This window comes from Amblyraja radiata, chromosome 28, assembly GCF_010909765.2.
Source record: "Amblyraja radiata isolate CabotCenter1 chromosome 28, sAmbRad1.1.pri, whole genome shotgun sequence".
Lineage (NCBI taxonomy): Eukaryota > Metazoa > Chordata > Chondrichthyes > Rajiformes > Rajidae > Amblyraja > Amblyraja radiata.
Window position 1 is genome coordinate 10406839 of NC_045983.1, and position 19645 is coordinate 10426483.

Genomic DNA, 19645 nt, shown 5'->3' on the forward strand with positions numbered 1-19645 from the left:
TATTTTGAGGGGATTTGAACTGTGGTAAGTAAGACTTACCGCTGTTCATCATAGATTCATAAAGAGACGGACAGCACGAAAACAAGCCCATCAGCCCACCGAGTCGCTGTGACCACCCATTTACACTAATCCTATATCAATTATTGTACAGGGCCTTCTTCTTCTTCTTATCGAGTCCACACACAAGATTAGAAGTTGTTCAGCCAGAGCTGAACACACTTCTTGGCATCTGCCCAATGGTGTCTGTCTTGCGCTTCTTGTGCTTCTTGTGCGTGGTGGTGGAAAGATTGGTTGAAACAGGGCCGCGACGTGAACGCTCTTTCCTTGGCCCCGTACAGGGCCTTGATGAGATGGAAAATAGAACATTGTGTAGAGCTTAATTTCCTTACCTAAAAGGCCTGTCCCACTTGGTGACCTAATTGGTGAGTTCTGGCGAGTTTACCCTCGACTCATACTCGCAGCATGGTCGTCACAAGGTCGTAGGAGGTCTTCGTAACTCTCCTTCATGCTCGAGAGTGGTCTCTGCGTACTCGAGGCCTCAGCTAGGTTGCGGCGTTTTTTTCAATATGATAAAAAAAGTGCCCGCGAGTAAAAAAAGGTCACCGGGGGAAAAAATTATACTTTTTTACTCGTAGGTTTAGTTGTAGTAGGTCATAGTACGTCTGCATGTTAGTCGTAGGTAATCGAGGGTAGCCGTAGATGGTCTTCATCATAGTCGAAGGGAGGTCGAAGGAGATCGAAGCAGGTCGTCTTCACTCTCTTCACTTCACTCCAATTTTCCCGAAGTTAGTCGTAGCTAGTCTTTAACATAGTCGAAGGAGGTCTTCAACATGTCATTTTTTTAAACTCTTCTATACTCGCCAATTAGGTCGCGCAAGTGGGACAGGCCCTTAAGGATGGATGTACTTGCCATACAATTAGTGCAGCAAAGATTCACCAGACTTGTTCCTGGGAAAACAGGCTTTCAGCATAAGGAGAAATTGAATAGATCAGGCCTGTGTTCTCCACAGTTCAAGAGCAAGTCGAGGTCTTTTAAATACATATATAATTGTTACATATCCTGATAGGTTCAATGCAGGGAGGATGTTTCCTAAGTGTGAGGGTCTCAGTCTCAGACTAAATGGTGGGATGTTTAGATGAGGGGAAATCTCCTTACTCAGAGGCAGAGAATCTCTAGGATTTTCCAGCCCAAAAAGCTGTGGTGGTTCAGGCATTGAGTTCATTTGTACAGAGACAGTAAACGTCTGGAGATTAAAGGAATTGAGAGAAATGGGGATACTGCCGGGATAAAACATCACTCATGATGTTGAAGAATGGCAGAACAGGCTCGAAGGGCTGGATGGCCCACCACCTGCGCTTATTTCTTATGACCACATCCCCATCTCCCGTAAAGGCTGCGTGGTCATTGCCAGCAACCATCTGCCATCACTTCATCCAAGTGACCAAGAGGGTACTGTTCATTGACCACATCTTATAAACGCACACTCATCTTCACTCACTCACACTCACTCACACGTCCACGTATTCAACTCCATTGTCCCTTAGCTCCACCCCTGTGTCTGTGAGGAAAGAAGGCACCGTAATCTTCTCTGTGCTATTTCCCTGCTTGCTCTCTTGAGGCTTTTGAGATTTATAGAGGTCACATATAAAAATATTAAAGGGTGACGAGCTTGTATCAACCCTGACATTCCCACCAGGGATGGTACTCCTCCAGCATCAGCCCAGAGTCTCCAAGTATTAAATACATCTATCTAAGACACTATTGCAAGTCTAGCTGCGAGACAAATCAGCAGGAGGCAAGTTTTTCTTTGTTTGAACATTCCCATCTATTACTTGAAAAAAGATCAGAAGGAAGATCAGCACCTGCTTACATTCCATTTGGTGTGGGCCGAGTCTTTGTGGGATCTTGCTGTGTGCGATTTGTCTGCTGCATAGCTACATAGCATGAGTAACTGCTGAGGTAAAAGATCACTCATCATGTTGATGAATGGCAGAACTGGCTCTAAGGGCTTTATTGCCCACCCCTGCACCCATTTCCTTCAACCTCATCCTTGCCTTCCTTAAAGCCTCTGTGGTCATAGTGCTCCATGGGCTGTGAAGTTGTTTGAGCCATGGAAGGAACTACAAGCCGTGCCGGGGTAACAAACAGGTTCCGTCTTTGCAGGTATCCTTATGTTGGTTTTATTCATCAGTCGGAAAGTGCACAAAATCACTTGGTGTGCTAACCATACCTCCAGGGTGTCGTAACCCAGAGCATTAAAAGCACACAAAGCTGTTAGAACAATTACCAGCAGTAGAGAGAGAGAGAAAACTAGTTCTGCCATTCGTAGGGACAAGCGTATGTACGTACGTTGGGGTTTTGAATTTAATAATACAATGGGAGCTTGTTCATGTGTAGGGGCGTCCATAAGTCAGGCATCAAACCTTGAACCGAGATTAAACCGGAACAGCATCTGTAGGAATAAAGCACTGGAGGTCTCAGGCTATATCTTGGTCATGGAACCGGGAGTGATCCCCTCGGACCATGCCCACCAACACTCCCAGAACTGTTCTCTTTAAAGCAAGGCTTCACTGCCATGGAAATCAGGCAACGATCGGTGAGAATAGCAAGGCACAGCATTCAGAGGTTCTGCAATGAAGACTCTATGGACTCTATGGACACAGCTCCTTTCACCACTCCACCTATTGGACCTTGAACGAGCGACTGACTGTGTTTACTTGTACCCGGACCAAATGATGGAAAGAGCAGCGTCTTGAGTTGGAGATTACGATCGGGAAGGGACATTGAGAGCTCCCTGTCAGTCCATGTTGCCCATTGAGTTTGGGCACATTGCTAGCTATGATGGCCACTTTCCCCAGCCAATTGGAACACAAACACACACCGCCATACCTGACCCTTGCCTGTTGATCAAACACCTCTTTATTCTCCCTACGTACAACAAAAAAATGAGAAGTAGTAGAAAAAAATGGAGGCACAAGAGACTAGATGCTGAAGTCTTTAGCCAAACATATCAAGTGCTGGAGGAGCTCAGAGGGTCAGGCAGCATCTGTAGAGGGAAAATATATAATTTTTAAACACAACCTTTTAATTGGCCCTCTGATTTTCTTTTTGCCAAGTGGTTAATCTTAAACACCTGAAATCACCGGAGTAGTTCTGGATGGTTGTCAGGCCTGGTCTGAGGAGATCATTCCCAGTTCTTAGGCCAAGATGCAGCCTGAGGCCTCCATCGTTGCCATGGTGACCAGAGTACTGCCTGCAGGCCTCTTGCGGACAGTGGTGAAAGGGCAAGAGCAGGTGAGAACGTGTTGTGGCATTTTACACAGGGATACCATGAGGGAATGAAATATGTTTTATTTTTTTTAAAGTCACCGAGAGACTAACAAATGCCAACAAAAGATCGAGTGCCATACTGCTTCATGATATCAATCGGCAAACAGAGCATCGATTGACAAATAATATGGAGGGATGGAACACCGTTGTAATTTGTAACAAACAATTGATAATTAAGCTTTAACCGCACAAATAGATGAAATGAAATAAAAAGATTAATTATATCATTATTCAGCAGAATGCTATCTGTGAAAGAAATTCGGCAGCAATCCAGGCACATTCATTATATCTATTGCCTGCACGGCTTAAAAAATAAAGGTCAAACAGGAAGTCTTGATCCAGTCAGATAAGCATCACAAATCCTTGGTATCGTTAGTTCACATCATCTCTCACAACGCTCCCAGTCCTCATCCGGTAACTGAGACAGAGAGAGCAGCAGGAACCAAAGATAGTTTAGAGATACAGCGAGGATACAAGCCCTTCGGCCCACCAAGCCCGCGCCGACCAGCGATCCCCGCACACTAACACTATCCTACACACACTCAGGACAATTTACGATTAGACCAAGCCAATTAACCTCCAAACCTGTAAGTCTTTGGAGCGTGGGAGGAAACCGGAGATCTCGGAGAAAACCCACGCAGGTCACAGGGAGAACGTACAAGCTCCGTACAGACAGCACCTGTAGTCATGATCAAACCCGGGTGTCTGGCGCTGTAAAGCAGCAACCCTACCGCTGCGCCACCGTGCCGTCCGTCTCACCAGGACAGAGGCGTAGTTCACCGTTTGGTGAAGCCCACTTGAGGCGGTTATATTTGGCACAAGACTGACACAGACGGGTGCTTTGGATTCTGTGCGACTGCCACATGCATTGGGCCTGCTGGGAATCATCGTTCATAGAAGCTCACAAACAGGTGCCCATTTATAGGGACAGAAGGAACAGCAAATGGTCGAATTTTGAGTACAAAGAAAGATCCCAACCCAAACATCGCTTTTCCATTCCCTCCACAGATGCTGAGTTACTCAAGCGCTTTCTGCTTTGGCATCTGGTATTGGGTTATTGATTGATTGAAAGATACAGCACAGAATCAGGCCCTTTGGCCCACCATCAGTCACCCATTCACACTAGTTCTATGTCATCCCATTTTTGCATCCACTCCCTACACACCAGGGGAAATTTACATTGGCTAATTAACCTACAAACCCATACATCTTTGGGATGTAGGAGGAGACTGGAGGAAACCCACGTTTTCATCAGGAGAACATGCAAACTCCACACAGACAGCACCTGAGGTCGGGATCGAACCAAAGTCTCTGGCACAGGTAGCACATCTACCAGCTGTACTATTGTGCTGCCCTGTGTACTGGGATAAAGTGAAACATTTTGTTTTGTGTGCTATCCAGACAGATTACACCATACGTTGGTGCAATCATATCATACACCGAACACCAGGGGCAGGTAGGCTGGGTCTGAGGATCAGATGGACTATCAAGAGGTGGCAAGCGAGTGTGATCTTTGATTTTTTTTTTACCAAGTGCCTTCCCTGGTCAAAACATCTCATTGTTTTCTGGGCTTCTCGCTCTGTCTTAGGCAGCTGTGGCTCTCAAGAAGGTCGAGTGGCAGCAGCGGTACCCCATGGATTTTTACGCCAACCAGTCGCTCGGCCCGTGGACCGTCAACCACGAAACCCACCAAGCCGCCAGGAGGATGAGGAAAACACAGGTGAGTCAAGGTGGTGGCTCATATATTAACCCCTGGAGCTGATGGGTGGGTCTGAGCAGATGGAGTTTCATTCAGATCAGTGTGAGGCCTTGTGAGTGTAAAGTTAATGTGAGATTTTCAGAAGTCAAACCAGCCTCAATGACTCCTTATTGCCACGTATGCACAGCACAGCGAAATTCTTTTGCACAACCCACAAATTGCAGTCGCCATATTTTGGCGCTGCTTACGGGTAGGACCTTCATGGTGAACAGTCGGGCCCTGGGAAGTGTAGTAGAGCAGAGGAATTCAGGAGTGCAACTACATAGAGTCACAGAGAGTCATACGGTTTTTAAGAAGGAACTGCAGATGCTGGAAAATCGAAGGTACACAAAAATGCTGGAGAAACTCAGCGGGTGCAGCAGCATCTATGGAGTGAAGGAAATAGGCAACGTTTCGGGCCGAAACCCTTCTTCAGACATGGAAACAGGCCCTTCAGCCCAACTTTCCCTCACCAACCAACATGCCCCAGCTACACTAGTCCCACCTGCCTGCGTTTAGCCCCTATTCCTCTAAACCTGTGCTATCATGTGCCTGTCCAGATTTTTCTTAAACATTGCGTTACTACCTGCCTCAACTACCTCTTCCGGCAGCTTGTTCAATACACCCACCACCCTGTGTGAAAAAGTTACCTCTCAGATTCCTAGTAAATCTTTCCCCCCTCACCTGTAACCTATGCCCTCTGGTTCTCTATTCCCCTGGTCCGGGCAAGAGACTCTGTGCAGCTACCTGATCTACGCCTCTATGAATAATTGTATTCATTTCTGGATGAGTCCTGAGATTGTGGAACTGGAAGATATTCCGCAGCTGGGAAGGAACAGGGGATGGGATGCTGCACTGTGAAGCTAGAATTACTGCTGGACTTTCTCCCCAACTTAGCACCGTGTTGGGGAGAAAAGTGGTGGCAACCCGGGTTCGATCCTGAACTCTGGTGTTGTCTGTGTGGAGTTTGCACGTTCTCTCTATGACCACTTGGGTTTCCCCCGGGTGCTCCGGTTTCCACCCACATCCCAAAAACATAAGGGTTAATTGAACTCTGTAAAATAGCCCCGTGTGTGTAGGGTGTGGAATAACATGGAACCAGTGTGAACGGGTGATCAGTGGTCGGCACGGACTTGGTTGGGACGAAGGGCCTGACCATGCTGTATCTTTCAAGCAATTCAAGCAACCCCTTTACAGACAGCTGCCCAGAATGACATACAGAAATAGGGAGGACATTTGGGAAGAAAAGAATTAGGAAACAAAAGGAACTGTGTGTACTGACATTTACCACAGATCAGGCCATTTAATCATCGTTATGTGAAATAATGCAATGAAACACATGCTCTGAGCTTCAGTAATAGATCTGCAGTCAAGAGGACTTCCATAAATAAGCAATTATCATCCATTAGATTCAGGTACAGGCACAAAGCCCATCAGACTGTTGCCTGATATCCATTACATTGTTCTTTAGATACTGTAATATAACGTTATTCATTGCCCCAGAAAGCAGTTAGAAATTAAATGAACTGAGCAGAAATCATTTTCAAATATTTTACTTAGCTCCAATGATAAGCACAAAGCGATGAGTCGACAGAACTGTGCTCTGTGATTATATTGGTGGTACTTGGTAACAATTCATTAACAGCCTTGGCCACTGTGGTGATTGGGATTTTGGGCATATTTTTAAATTAGATCAGGGGCTGAGAGAATGGGAGGACCAGAATAATATTTGTATTCCTCTAAAGGCTTCTCGCATGATGTTTCCCATTAGGAACAGGCTATTTAGTCTCAATTCCAGGCTGATCAGGACTGTAGCCTCAATCTCCCAATGGATACACGCGCCCAGTGAAATTGTATGAATCTCAGTTATATAAAAATAAACCACTCACAACCGTATGAGGATCAACGTTTCAGCTTTTCACAAACCCCCCCACTAAACATTATTTCCTGACTACAATGTTAAAATGGCGTAGGTAAGATCACTTTCAAGATAAACTGTTCTTTTCAAGAAGTAAACCTCTGGGAATCAGCTCTCCTTGGTGATACCGCTGGCTTCCTCTTCTCTTGGAGACAGTGCCAGGATTTTGCATCGATACATAAGGGCTTGCCGAACTTCAGGATATTCCATAGTGGAGAAATTCTACATTGACCCAGAACTCAGTCCTTAGACCCATACATGCCCTTGAGGTGGTCTCATATACAGAGACCATGGCAGACACAAGGAACTATAGGTGCTGGAATCTTGAGCAAAACACAAAGCAATGGAGAAACTCAGCGGGTCAGGCAGCATCTGCAGAGGGAATGGCAGACCATGTTTCAGGTCTGAAGAAGGATCTCGACCTGAAACGTCACCCATTCCTTCTCTCCAGAGATGCTGCCTGCCCTGCTGAGTTACTCCAGCATTTTGTGTCTACCTTACAGGTCAGGACCCTTCTGCAGATTGATTATGGTAGGGTACAAGCTGGGAAAGAGAGGTGATGGTGCGGAGAAAGTCTGGCTGGTTGACTGTTGGATTCCGGTACAGGGGGTTGATTGGCAGAGGGGTGGAGTAAGTAACAAAGGCTAGAGGTGCAAAGAAGACATAGCTATCAGATGAGGAGAGAAGAGGAGTGAAATGTTAAGCCAGAGGGAGGGATATAAGTGGAACGAGACAGGGGAGAGGGGAAAGAAGGGGGATATAATGGAAATAAGGGACGCGGATGGGAGATAAGTGTAGGAGGGAAAAGCAGAGGAGAGACTATAGCAGATTGTTAAAACTTCAGGCCCTCCACAGACGAGTCCTTTCCTGTGGTATTGTAACAATGTGAGTGGTAGACAGGGCCGGATTTACGTATAAGCTAGACAAGCTTAAGCTTAGGGCTTCGACATCTAGGGGAGCCTCGGCCCGCTCCATCAAGGTGTATAAAACCTTCGACATATTCGTATTTTCTGAGCCTTGTCCTTTCAACAGTTAGGAGTGTTCGAGTCGGTGCGCGGCTGCAAGTTTAACAATGTCCACCGGGACCTCCCACGCTTTTCCCACTCCACTGCCCCCCAGCAGCCCGCAGCAGTCGCCTTACCTGCAGCCTGGACTCAGCACCGGGCCTGGAGTTTCCACGCTTCAGACTCCAACTCCCCTGAGTTTGACTGCGCTGGGTCCTAGTGCTAGTCACCCCAACCTTGGTAACCTCAGTGGCTGTTCCACTGGGTCTTCCCCATTCTCCTCAAACCATGTGACCCCAGCTCTTCCCCAACCAACTGTTTAATGACAACATACAGTAGGATCTAAAAGTGTCACTGTCGGGTAGTCATGGTCCTCTAGTCGTGGGGGTGGAGGATTGGGAGGGGGGGCCTCACAAGTGAAATAGCTTAGGGCCTCTCTTCATCTAAATCCAGCCCTGGTGGTAGACACCAGAAAGTTTCTGTGCCTCACTTTGAACAAACCTGATCCTGACTTAGTTCAGCATCAACAGCTACATGTTTTGTTGAGTTTAGTTTAGAGATACAGCATGGAAACAGGCCCTTTGGTCCACCCTTTGGCTCAACAAGCATCAACCTACAATCACCCGTACACTAGTTCTATCCGACACACTAGGGACAATTTACAGAAGCCAACTAACCTAAAATTCACAGAAGCCAATTAACCTGCATATCTTTGGAATGTGGGAAGAAACCGGGACACCTGGAGTAAAACCTACGCGGGCACAGGGAGAACGTACAAACTCCCTATAGACAACACCTGTGGTTAGGATCGAACTCCTAACACTGCGCCACAGTGCCATATATTCCGGCAATGTTCACCAGGTAGCGACTGAGCTTGACAACTCAGTCCATTGAAGTCTATTGTAGGACTAGCTTAATCAAACGTGGCCAGGCGAAGTCTGCTTTTCCACTCTGTTGTTTTAGCATTAAATATTTCATACATTCCAATTACTTGTCAATACGCATGTCCTCACACTGAACTGAGAACAGCCGTCTTCCCCACCTTCCCCCAATCGGGTACCACAAGTAATGTGAAGGAGGGTCCTGGCCCAAAACATCATCTGTCCGTCTTCTCCACTGATGCTGCCTGACCCACTGAGTTGCTCCAGCACTTTCTGTTTTCTCCACACGTAATGTACCGAGCAGAGACTCAAACTCCGAGATGTAGAAACAAGGAACTGCAGATGCTGGTTTACAAAAAAAAAAAAGCAAAGTGCTGGAGTAACTCAGCAGGTCAGGCATCATCTTTGTACAACATGGATAGGTGACGTTTTGGGTCGGGACCGTTCTTCTAGCTCTGAGACTGGGCAGCCATTTCTATAAGCCTGAGGCTAGGCAGGGTTTTATCAAGGTCTGGGCCAGATAGCCATTTAAACTAAGAACCATGTCCTCTACTGCAATATGTCACCTCCATTTTGCCAATCGGCCTCTCTTGTTCCATTGGTATGAAGTTAGCACATTTGTGACAGTGACCACTACATTTAGGAGCAGTTTTTAGCTGTGTGCAAAACCCAACTGGCTCGGTGTCCGCATCTAATTTAATGGAAGAAATCAGTGGACCAGAGCTGACCTGAACTGTAGAGATTGCACTGCACACATCAGAATCCCTTTCTGAGCCCCTCGGGCGATGGAAACCCATCCACATGGACCAAGTTGCATATAAAATCATCCCCATGATGTGATCTCTGCTCCAGGCAAGAACTGGTGCAATTCTTTCTTGCAGTCTCTTCAGCGGTTGCTGTATTCCACTCACTATTGTCTAGGAAAAGAGACATCCCCAACATCCAGCCTATCCTTGCTCTCATTTAGTTTAGGCGTAGTCCAGATGTGAAGAAATTCTACAAGTTTAAGAACCATTTAGACAGGTACCTAGATCGGATAGGGATATGGGCTAAACACAGGCAGGTGGGACTAGTGTTAATGGGGCATGTTGGTTGGCATGGGTAAGTTGGGCAGAAGGGCCTGTTTCCACGCTGTGTGAGTCTGTCCATTGAGGCAATACCTTGTTTAGTTTCTTTGGACATATTCTTATGATGTTTTCGTACACAGACATCGTGGTCAGTTGTTAAACCATCGCCTGTAATGTACCAAGAAGGTACATTAGCATGAAACCCTTTCCTCTTGTCTACTGCCTCTGCCCATCCTCCTGCAGTTCCAGCAAGACTGACTTGATCAGAACCAGATCTATTCTGCCATCTTCAGACAGAGGATGGTGATTTTTTTTTAAATTTGGACATGTCCAGGAATAGGAAAGGTTTAGAGGGATATGGGTCAAACATGTGCAGGGGTAGTGTAGTGTAAATGGGGCATTTTGGTCGGTATGGGCAAGTTGGGCTGAAGGGCTTGTTTCCCTGCTGTATGGCTCTAACTATGACACTCAGAGTCTTCTACGTTAGCCAGGTTGACATGTTAAAGCCCATACAAGGAATTGTGGATACGCAAATCTTGAGCAAAACACAGAGTGGTGGAGGATCACAATGGGTCTGGCAGGACCTGCGGAGGGAATGGGCAAGCGACATTTCAGGTCAGGACCCTTCTTCAGACTGACCCGAAACATCACCTATCCATTCCCTCAACAGATGCTGCCTGGCCTGCTGAGCTCCTCCAGCACTTATTATTTTGTAGGCAATTGAGTGGAGGCAATTATTTTGCAGGCAATTGAAAAGAGGCCCAGGACAGAAAGGTCAGATTGGGAATGGGAAGGGGAGTTAAAGTGCTGAGCAACCGGGAGATCAGGTAGGTTAAGGCAGAGTGAGCAGAGGTGCTCAGCGAAACGATCGCCAAGCCTGCACTTGGTCTTGCCGATGTACAGGAGTTGATACCTGGAACAGTAGATGAGGGTAGACAAAATTGGTGGAGAAACTCAGCGGGTGCAGCAGCATCTATGGAGCGAAGGAAATAGGCAACCATTTGGGCCGAAACCCTTCTTCAGACAGTAGATGAGGTTGGAGGAGGTGCAAGTGAACCTCTGCCTCACCTGAAAAGACTGTTGGGGTCCTTGGATGGAGTAGAGAGAGGAGGTAAAGGGACAGGTGTTGCATCTCCTGCGGTTGCAGGGGAAGTACCTGGGAAGGAGGTGGTTTGGTTGGGAAGGGACGAGTTGACCAGGGAGTTGCGGAGGGAACGGTCTCTGCGGAAAGCAGAAAGGGGTGGAGATGGGAAGATGTGGCCTGTAGTGGGATCCCATTGGAGGTGGCAAAAGTGTTGGAGGAAATCGAGGAGACCCTAGTGAGATAATGGAAGAGGGGAACCCCCGTTTCCCAAAGAATGAGGACATCTCCAATGAACTAGTATGAAAAATCTCATCCTGGGCGCAGATGCGGCGTAGACAGAAGAATTGGGAGTAGGGGATAGGGTCTTAACAGAAAGCAGGGTGGGAAGAAGTGTAGTCTAGATAGCTATGGGAGTCAGTAGGTTCGTAGTAGATGTCGGTCAATAGTCTGTCTCCTGTGATGGAGATGATGAGATCCAGAAAATGTAGGGAGGTGTCGGAGATGTCCAAGTGAATTTCAAGTCAAGTCAAGTCAAGAGAGTTAATTGTCATATGTCCCAGAAAGGACAATTAAATTCTTGCTTTGCATCAGCACAACCGAATATAGTAGGCACGAATACAGAACATATCAGTGAGTCCATATACCATTATATAAATATATACACTCATCAATAAATAAGCAGATAAAGTGCAAATAAACAGATAATGGTCTATTAGTGTTCAGAGATTTGTTTCAATTGATGGCTGTGGGGAAGCAGCTATTTCTGAACCTGGACGTTGCAGTCGTCAGGCTCCTGTACCTTCTACCTGATGGTAGCGGGGAGATGAGTGTGTGGCCAGGATGGTGTGGGTCCTTGATGATGCTGCCAGCCTTTTTGAGGCAGCGACTGCGATAGATCCCCTCGATGGTAGGGAGGTTAGAGCCGATGATGAGTGCAGGATGGAAATTAGTTGTGAAGTTGATGAAGTTAGTGAGTTCTGCATGGGTGCAGGAGGCAGCACCGATGCAGCCGTCAATGTAGCGGAGGTAGAGTTCGGGGATAGGGCCAGTGTATGCCTGGAACAGCGATTGTTCGACGTACCCTACAAAGAGGCAGGCATTGCTGGGGCCCATGCGAGCGCCCATATCTACGACGTGGATTTGGAGGAAATGGCAGGAGACGAAGGTGAAGTTGTTGAGGGTAAGGACCAGCTCTGCTAGTTGGAGGAGAGTATTAGTAGAGGAAAATTGGCTGTTTCTGCGGTCGAGGAAGAAACGGAGGGCTTTAAGACCTTCCTGGTGGGGAACGTTTTGGGGCATTGAGGGAGAAACATTCCGGCTAGTAGATTTGCTCCCTGTGTTTCCAGTGCCATGGTATGAACTACTATCTACCTCATTGGAGACCCTCGGACTATCTTTGATCAGACTTTACTGGCTTTATCTTACACAAAATGTTATTCATGTTATTTTTTTTTATCATGTATCTGTACACTGTGGATGGCTCAATTGAAATCATGCATTGTCTTTCCAATGACTGTTTAGCACGCAACAAAAGCTGTTCACTGTACCTCAGTACGCGTGACAATAAATTCAACTCAACTCATTTCATGCAATGCTTTTGGAGGCATGTATCTAGATGCATGCAGTATTATATCCCACAACCCTAACCTCCTGCTGTTCATTCATGAGTTTAGAATCTTGGATTGGGAGAGTAGATTCAGTGACATTTCCCAGGAGTATCATGGAGTCGGATAAACTAAACTCAACTCCCTGTTCTCCATCTCCCACTCTGTTTCGTTGAGGTCTAAAATAATCCTTGCTGCTCACAATCTCTCACTGTGGCATTACCAATGAAGGAGCTTCGGTGGGTGAGCGGGATGGTTGTCTTGGGTAGATAAACCACCTGTGGTGATTGCTGCCGCCGACACGCACACGCACGCCCATACGCACACACATACACACACACACACGGCCATACGCACACACGCACACACACGCACACACACACACGCCCATACGCACACACGCACACACACGCACACACACGCACTGGCATGAATCTGCTAACATGAAATGGTTCCCAGCACAGCATTTCCCTCTGCATCAGTCTGATCATCAATGAAATAAGCAACCTAGAACAAATCCTAGAACAGTGCAATCAGTCCACTCCGCTGCTGCTTCTCCAGAGCCTTTATTTCAAGTATTTATCCATTTCTTTTTTTCGAAGGTTCTTCTTGAATCTGCTTCAGGCAGTGGGTTCCAGATAACAACACACTGCCTGAAAAAAATACTCCAACTCTGTCCTCTGGTTTGCCAATTACTGTGAACCTGTTGTTACCAACAAGGCTGCCAATGGAAACACTTCCTCTTGTTTGCTCAATTAAAGACCTTTGGTATGTGACACTCCTCTCTCAAAACTCTTCCTAGCCTAGCCTCCTCCAAAGCAAAAAAACTTTCTCTAGATTCTTCTCGTGACAGAAATCCCTCTCTCTAGTACCAGAGTTTTGCTCGATAAAGAAGGGATTTTTGCTCCCACAATCAGCAATCCCTACTAATTTACAGTGAAGGTAGATTAGATCTGGTGTGCAAGATCGTGATGGGTTTAGATCAGGTAAATTGAGGGAGGCTGTTGCCACTGATGGCTGGTTGGAGGCAAGGCCGTCTTAACGCATGGGCACGCTGGGCAGTTGCCCGGGGCCCCACGAGCATAGGGGCCCCATGCTAATCTATGTATTGTGGAATGTTATTTTAGAACGTGAAAACAGAGAAGAACATCGCAAGTGCACAACGGCATATTTGATTCGGCATAAAGAAACTGGAGGTGTAGGGGCCCCAGTGCACTGCTTTCCCCGGGGGCCGGTAATGCTGTTAAGATGACGCTGGTTGGAGGACCTTTGATGGAGCACAAGTCTTGGCCAAGTGACAAGCAGGGCAATGTGAAGGAGAAATGTATCACATATAATGTTAAAATATTTTTTATTATTAATATAACAATAATAATAATAATCAATAGGGTCAGCATGGAATTTGCATGTTCTTCCTGCATGGATTTCCTCTGGTTTAGTTAGTTTAGAGATACAGCGCGGAAACAGGCCCTTCGGCCCGCGCCGACCAGCAATCCCCGCAAATTAATACTATCCTACACACACTAGGGACATTTTATCCATTTACGAAGCCAATTAATCCCTCAAACCTGTACGTCTTTGGAGTGAGGGAGGAAACCGAAGATCTCGTAGAAAACCCACGCAGGTCATGGGGAGAACGTACAAACTCCGTACAGACAGCACCCATAGTCGGGACTGAACCCGGAACTCCGGCGCTGCAATCGTTGTAAGGCAGCAACTCTACCGCTACGCCACCGTGCTGCCCTTCAGTGTCGTGTCCCAGACCAACATTCTCTTGATTGAAAGCTTAATGGCTCTCTCAGTCCGCTCGGCAAAACATGCCCCTCGTTACCCGAAACCAAACCCCTGAAGCAGAAAGTTAAAGCCCCATTATTACAAGAGATGACCAGAGAGACAGGGGAAACAATCCAAGGATATTCTCCAGGCCTCCCATTCATAAAGGGAGATGGAGGGTTCAGAACAGCACAGAGACCACAAGGGCCATCATCAAGAGCACACAGATGCCACAGTTTAATGTTGAAGGAGCACACCACCTCCCAAACTGCTCATCCCTGCCTGGCCCCTCTTACATAGAACAGTACAGCTCAGGTTTAGGCCCTTTGGCCCACATGCCGAACATGATGCCAAGTTAAACTAATCTCTACCTGCACATGAACCATATCTCTCTATTCCCGGCATATCCATGTGCATATCTAAAACCCTCTCAAATGCCACTATCATCTCTGCCTCCATCACCACCCCTGGCAGCACATTCCAGGCACTCCCTACTTCTGTGTAAAAAAAAGCTTGCCCTGTACATTTCCTTTAAACTTCTTAAGGCTCATCTCACCTTAAAGTGAGACCCTCTAACCTTTGACATTTCCACCCTGGGATGAAGCTTCTGACTGTCTACCGTATCTATGCCTCACATCAATTTATATGCTTCTATCAGGTTACCCCTCAAACTCCGACGCTTCTTGCCTATCTGTGGGCAGGTCTGTGGCGGGTCCTACACTGGTTTCATCAGACAGCCCAGGACCCACAGAATGAGACTGAAAGCCACTTATCCTTAACCCAAGGGGAAGTGGATCTGTTTCTGCTTCACTTTAAAGTCATATAGAACTATAGAGATTCAGCACAGAAACATGCCCTTTGGCCACGCCGTGTATGGGTGCAGCCAACAGGCCTGTTTCTGCCCTGTATCTCTATGATATCATCAACTTGAAACAGACACTGAGCCCATGTGATTCTGCCCACATTCACATCAACTCCCCTGCAGATTCTACCATTCATCTACATTTCTGGCAACTTGCAGCAGCCGATTAGCCCACCAACCTGCGTGTCTTTGGGATGTGGGAGGAAACTGGATCTCCTGGACAAAACCCACCCTGTCACAGAGAGAACATGCAAACTCCACACAGGCAGCACAGTGTCTGGAGGTGCGAGGGAGCAGCTATACCCGGCGCACCAAGCATCAATGCAGCAGTCCATGTAAACAAGCAGTCACTTTAAATGTGGACTCATCAAGTAGTGGGAGATCAAGTCATATAACGTATGTGGTGCTAATTTGCTGTAAAGAGGCCTTTGTTTTAGAAATACCAAGTTGATTGATGGATTGAGGCACAAAGAACTGCTCCCAGGCACATTCATTTATACAACTTTTGTGGGGACATTTCACTTCACCTTCCTGATTAGTAGAAATTTATGCCTTTTAAACTTCTCAGATTTCACAGCAAATGATGCAATGAGCGTTATTCAAAGTAATCAATACCATTCAGCTATTAAAGACCCTTGGGCAGAGCACGAGTGCTTTTTAAACACAAAGCTCTCTGTAAATCACTCTTCCCTCTGGCCCTTAGACTGTCCAACCAGGGCCAGCCCTGCTGCCTGCCTATCATTGTCAGCGTTCATTTATCACCTGTGTTTTAACACAGACTTTTCCACAAGGCTTGAGAACAATTCAGCAAAAGATGTTTACAGCTGATGAAAGATCCAGAGCCATTAAATATTTCAGGGAAAGACTGGGATGGTCATTAGTTTTGCTCTTCTGGTGAAAATAAAAAATCCTTTGGCAGATATTTGTTGCCCTTGGTCGCTGATTCAAGGATATTGACGCTCTCACAGCACATGGAATAGGAAGCGCTGGAACAGGCCCTTCAGCCCATCATGTCTGTGCTGAAGGCAATGCCAATATAAACTAATCTCCCCTGCTTGCACAAGATCCATATCCTTCTGGGACTGTTTCCATTCTCTCTCTCTTTCTCCCCCTCTCTCTCTCACACACACACACTCACTCTCTCTAACTCAGTCTCCCCCCTCTTCCTCCCTCTTTCTCAAGATCCAATATCCCTCCATTCCCTGCATATCTATGTGCTGACCTAAAATCGTGTTAAATGCCACCATTATATCTGCCTCCACTACCACCCATAACAGGCACCCATCACTCTCTGGGTAAATAACTATCCCCATACATCTCTTTTAAGCTTCGCCACTCTCACCTTAAAACTATCCTCACTTCTTTGACATTTCAAAATGGTTCTGGTTGTCTACCATACACTTGCCTCTCATCATTTTCTATATTTCGATCAGGACTTCCCACAACGTCCGGCATTCTAGAGAAAACAATCCAAGTTTGTCCAACATCTCACTGTAGTTAATACCCTTCGAATCTAGAGTGAATTGTGGATTCCCATATTATGACTGAGACGGCATTTCACCAGCACTTCAAAGCAATTTGGCATGTCCAGACTCAGTAGGCGGAAGGAACTGTTTCCCCTCCCCCTCCCTCCCTCCCTCTCTCTCTCTTTCTCTCTCTTTCCCTCTGACAATACCCACAATATTTGAATGAATTTGGGATGAGTGGCAGGGTGCAAATTAACACAGCTACTTATCATTCTCGGGGTAAGGGGAAAAGGAAGGGAAATGAGATGAGGAAATGTTCCAACCGGATTCCCAATGGTCAGCCTGATCAGACACAGGGTAGTTCTCATTGAAAATCAATACGAGACGTATTACTGGATGACTGATGGTGCGTGTACAGGGCCCAAACTCATTACTGGATATAATTGCAGCAAATCAGATAGATAACCTTGCAGGTGCAGAGTCTCCAGAGTAGCTGTAATCAAAATAGCAAGAAGAACACAGTTCTTAACATGTTGATTAGCGCTGGTCTTGTCACGATACAAAATCTCAGCAAAAAATTTAATGACTGTTTCCAGCCTGATCAAACTTCAAAACTGTGAAGGAGCTCACGTTTACACAATGCCTTGACCTCAGGGGATTCTAGATACCAGATTACCTCTGGACCCGTGGTTACTGTTCTACTGTAGGAAACAAAGCAGGGAGTAGAGAGGTAGCAGACTCCCACTGACATTGTTGAAGTAATGGCCAGATGAGTCTTCACTGATATCAGTTGTGGAGTAAAAATAGACCTGGGAGCCTGGGGTGAATTCTGCAGCTCCTAAAAATAATGCTGCCGGCTCTTAAATACCCACCCGAATGCAGACAAGCGTCTCTAATATCAATAGAAAATAGACAATAGGTGCAGGAGGAGGCCATTCAGCTCTTCGAGCCAGCACCCCCATTCAATGTGATCATGGCTGATCATCCCCAATCAGTATCCCGTTCCTGCCTTCTCCCCATATCCCCTGACTCCGCTATTTTTAAAAGCCCTATCTAGCTCTCTCTTGAAAGCATCGCTATTGGACATATAATGTCTCTTCCAAATGGCGATATCTTTTTTTTTTTTTTTTTTTTTAATATATTTATCAGAAGTGATGTACAATAATATAAGACATGAATAGCATATTACATTTCATGTACAACTTCGTATTTTAAATTTAATAGTAGGAAAAAAAAGGTAAGAAAAGCAAGTAATATATAGAGAGAGAATATTATATAGCTCGAAAAAGAAAAGAAGAAGATGATGTGAACTAAGCAAAAAGAAAAAGAATAGGAGAGAGAAAAGAGAGAAGAAAAAAAAGAGAAAGAAATTGAAAGGGATATGCCTCCTTCATATCTTTACCCACCTCTCACCCAGTTCTGAAACACTTAATTTCTAAGGTTGTGTTGCACCACATGCTCAAATGGTGATATCTTGAACGCTGCAGCGAAACTCCGATAATCCGGCATCCATTTGACGATGAAAATACCAAACTGGAAGATTTTCAAGACATATTACTCTTAATACCCTAAAACCTTGTTAGTTCATCTTTTCTCGAGACATCACACAGTAAAAAAATAAATTTACCCTTGAAGCCGAGAATTCAAGGAGAGAATAGGAAAAGGGACCTTTCTGAGTTGTAAAGGAATACAAGACACAGAGCCCAAAGGCTCCGCTTTGAAGACAATTCACCAGCTTCCTGCTCAGTGTTTACTCCTCAACAAACACCATTGAATGCATATCCGCTCACTGCGGCAGTGGAAGCTTGCTGGGGGTTTAAAGGGAAAGTGGGGAACACAGTCCATTGAGCGGGATCCCAACCATCAAGTTTCTTAAACAATCGCATACTAGATTCTCAGAGTTTTACTGCACTGCATTCAGGGTATCAAACCGATTTCTGTGTGTGAAGCCATTTCAAGTTTGTAGAGGAGGGGAAATGGGAATGCTATATTGTCATAGTCATAGAGCTACACAACTCAGAAAATGGCCCTTCAGCCCAATGAGTCCATGCTAACCATCACCACCCCTTCAAACTAACCCTACATTAATCCATTTTTTTAATCTCCTATCATTTTCGTCAACTCCCATCACGCACCCCCGCCTCCTCCCCACCAAATTCCACCACTCAATCACACACTAAGAACGCCAATCAGCCCACTAACCTGCGTATCCTTTTTTGTTGTGGGGAGACAATAGACAATAGGTGCTTGAGTAGGCCATTCGGCCCTTCGTGCCAGCACCGCCATTCAATGTGATCATGGCTGGAGGAAACTGGAGAACCCGGAGGAGACCCACGTGGTCACAGGGAGAATATAAAATACTCCACACAGGTAGCACTCGAGGTCAGGATCGAACCTGGATCTCTGATAGTTTGAGTGTGGGATTCTAACACCAGTGTCCATTTGATAATTAGAAGTGCAGGCAAAAGGGTAAAATAATGACCATGAGGATCTTTAATCTTCATAGATTGTACATCGAGTTAGCAGTAACAGTGTGGAGGTCAAAGTCATGGAGTGTATAAGAAATGGTTTCCGGATACATATCGATACAATGGATTCCGAGATCAATATGTAGGGAACAAGCGAGAGAACAATATATTCTGGTATTGTGAAATAAGAAAGGGTCAAAAAAAGTCAAACGTGCTTAATTGTTATCTGCATGGAGAATGAACAATGAAATTCTTATGCCCCTGTCCCACTTGGGAAACCTGAACGGAAACCTCTGGAGACCTTGCGCCCCACCCAAGGTTTCCGTGAGGTTCCCGGAGGTTTTTGTCACTCTCCCTAATGGTCGAAAGTGGTTTCCGCGTAGTCGAGCTTCTTCTATGTTCCAGCGATTATTTCAAAAAATTCAAAACCGGCCTCGACTAAAAATAGG

General features: G+C 46.0%; 1 protein-coding gene across 2 annotated transcripts in view; it reads left to right on the top strand.

Annotated features, from left to right (window-relative positions):
• The window catches only part of dph1 (diphthamide biosynthesis 1), a 683707-nt gene that overhangs the window by 619852 nt on the left and 44210 nt on the right, over positions 1 to 19645 (top strand). For both annotated transcript variants that reach the window (XM_033045748.1, XM_033045747.1), the window contains exon 11: positions 4920 to 5051. In XM_033045748.1, the coding sequence (XP_032901639.1) occupies positions 4920 to 5051 (132 nt within the window). The remainder of the gene's footprint in view (positions 1 to 4919; positions 5052 to 19645) is intronic.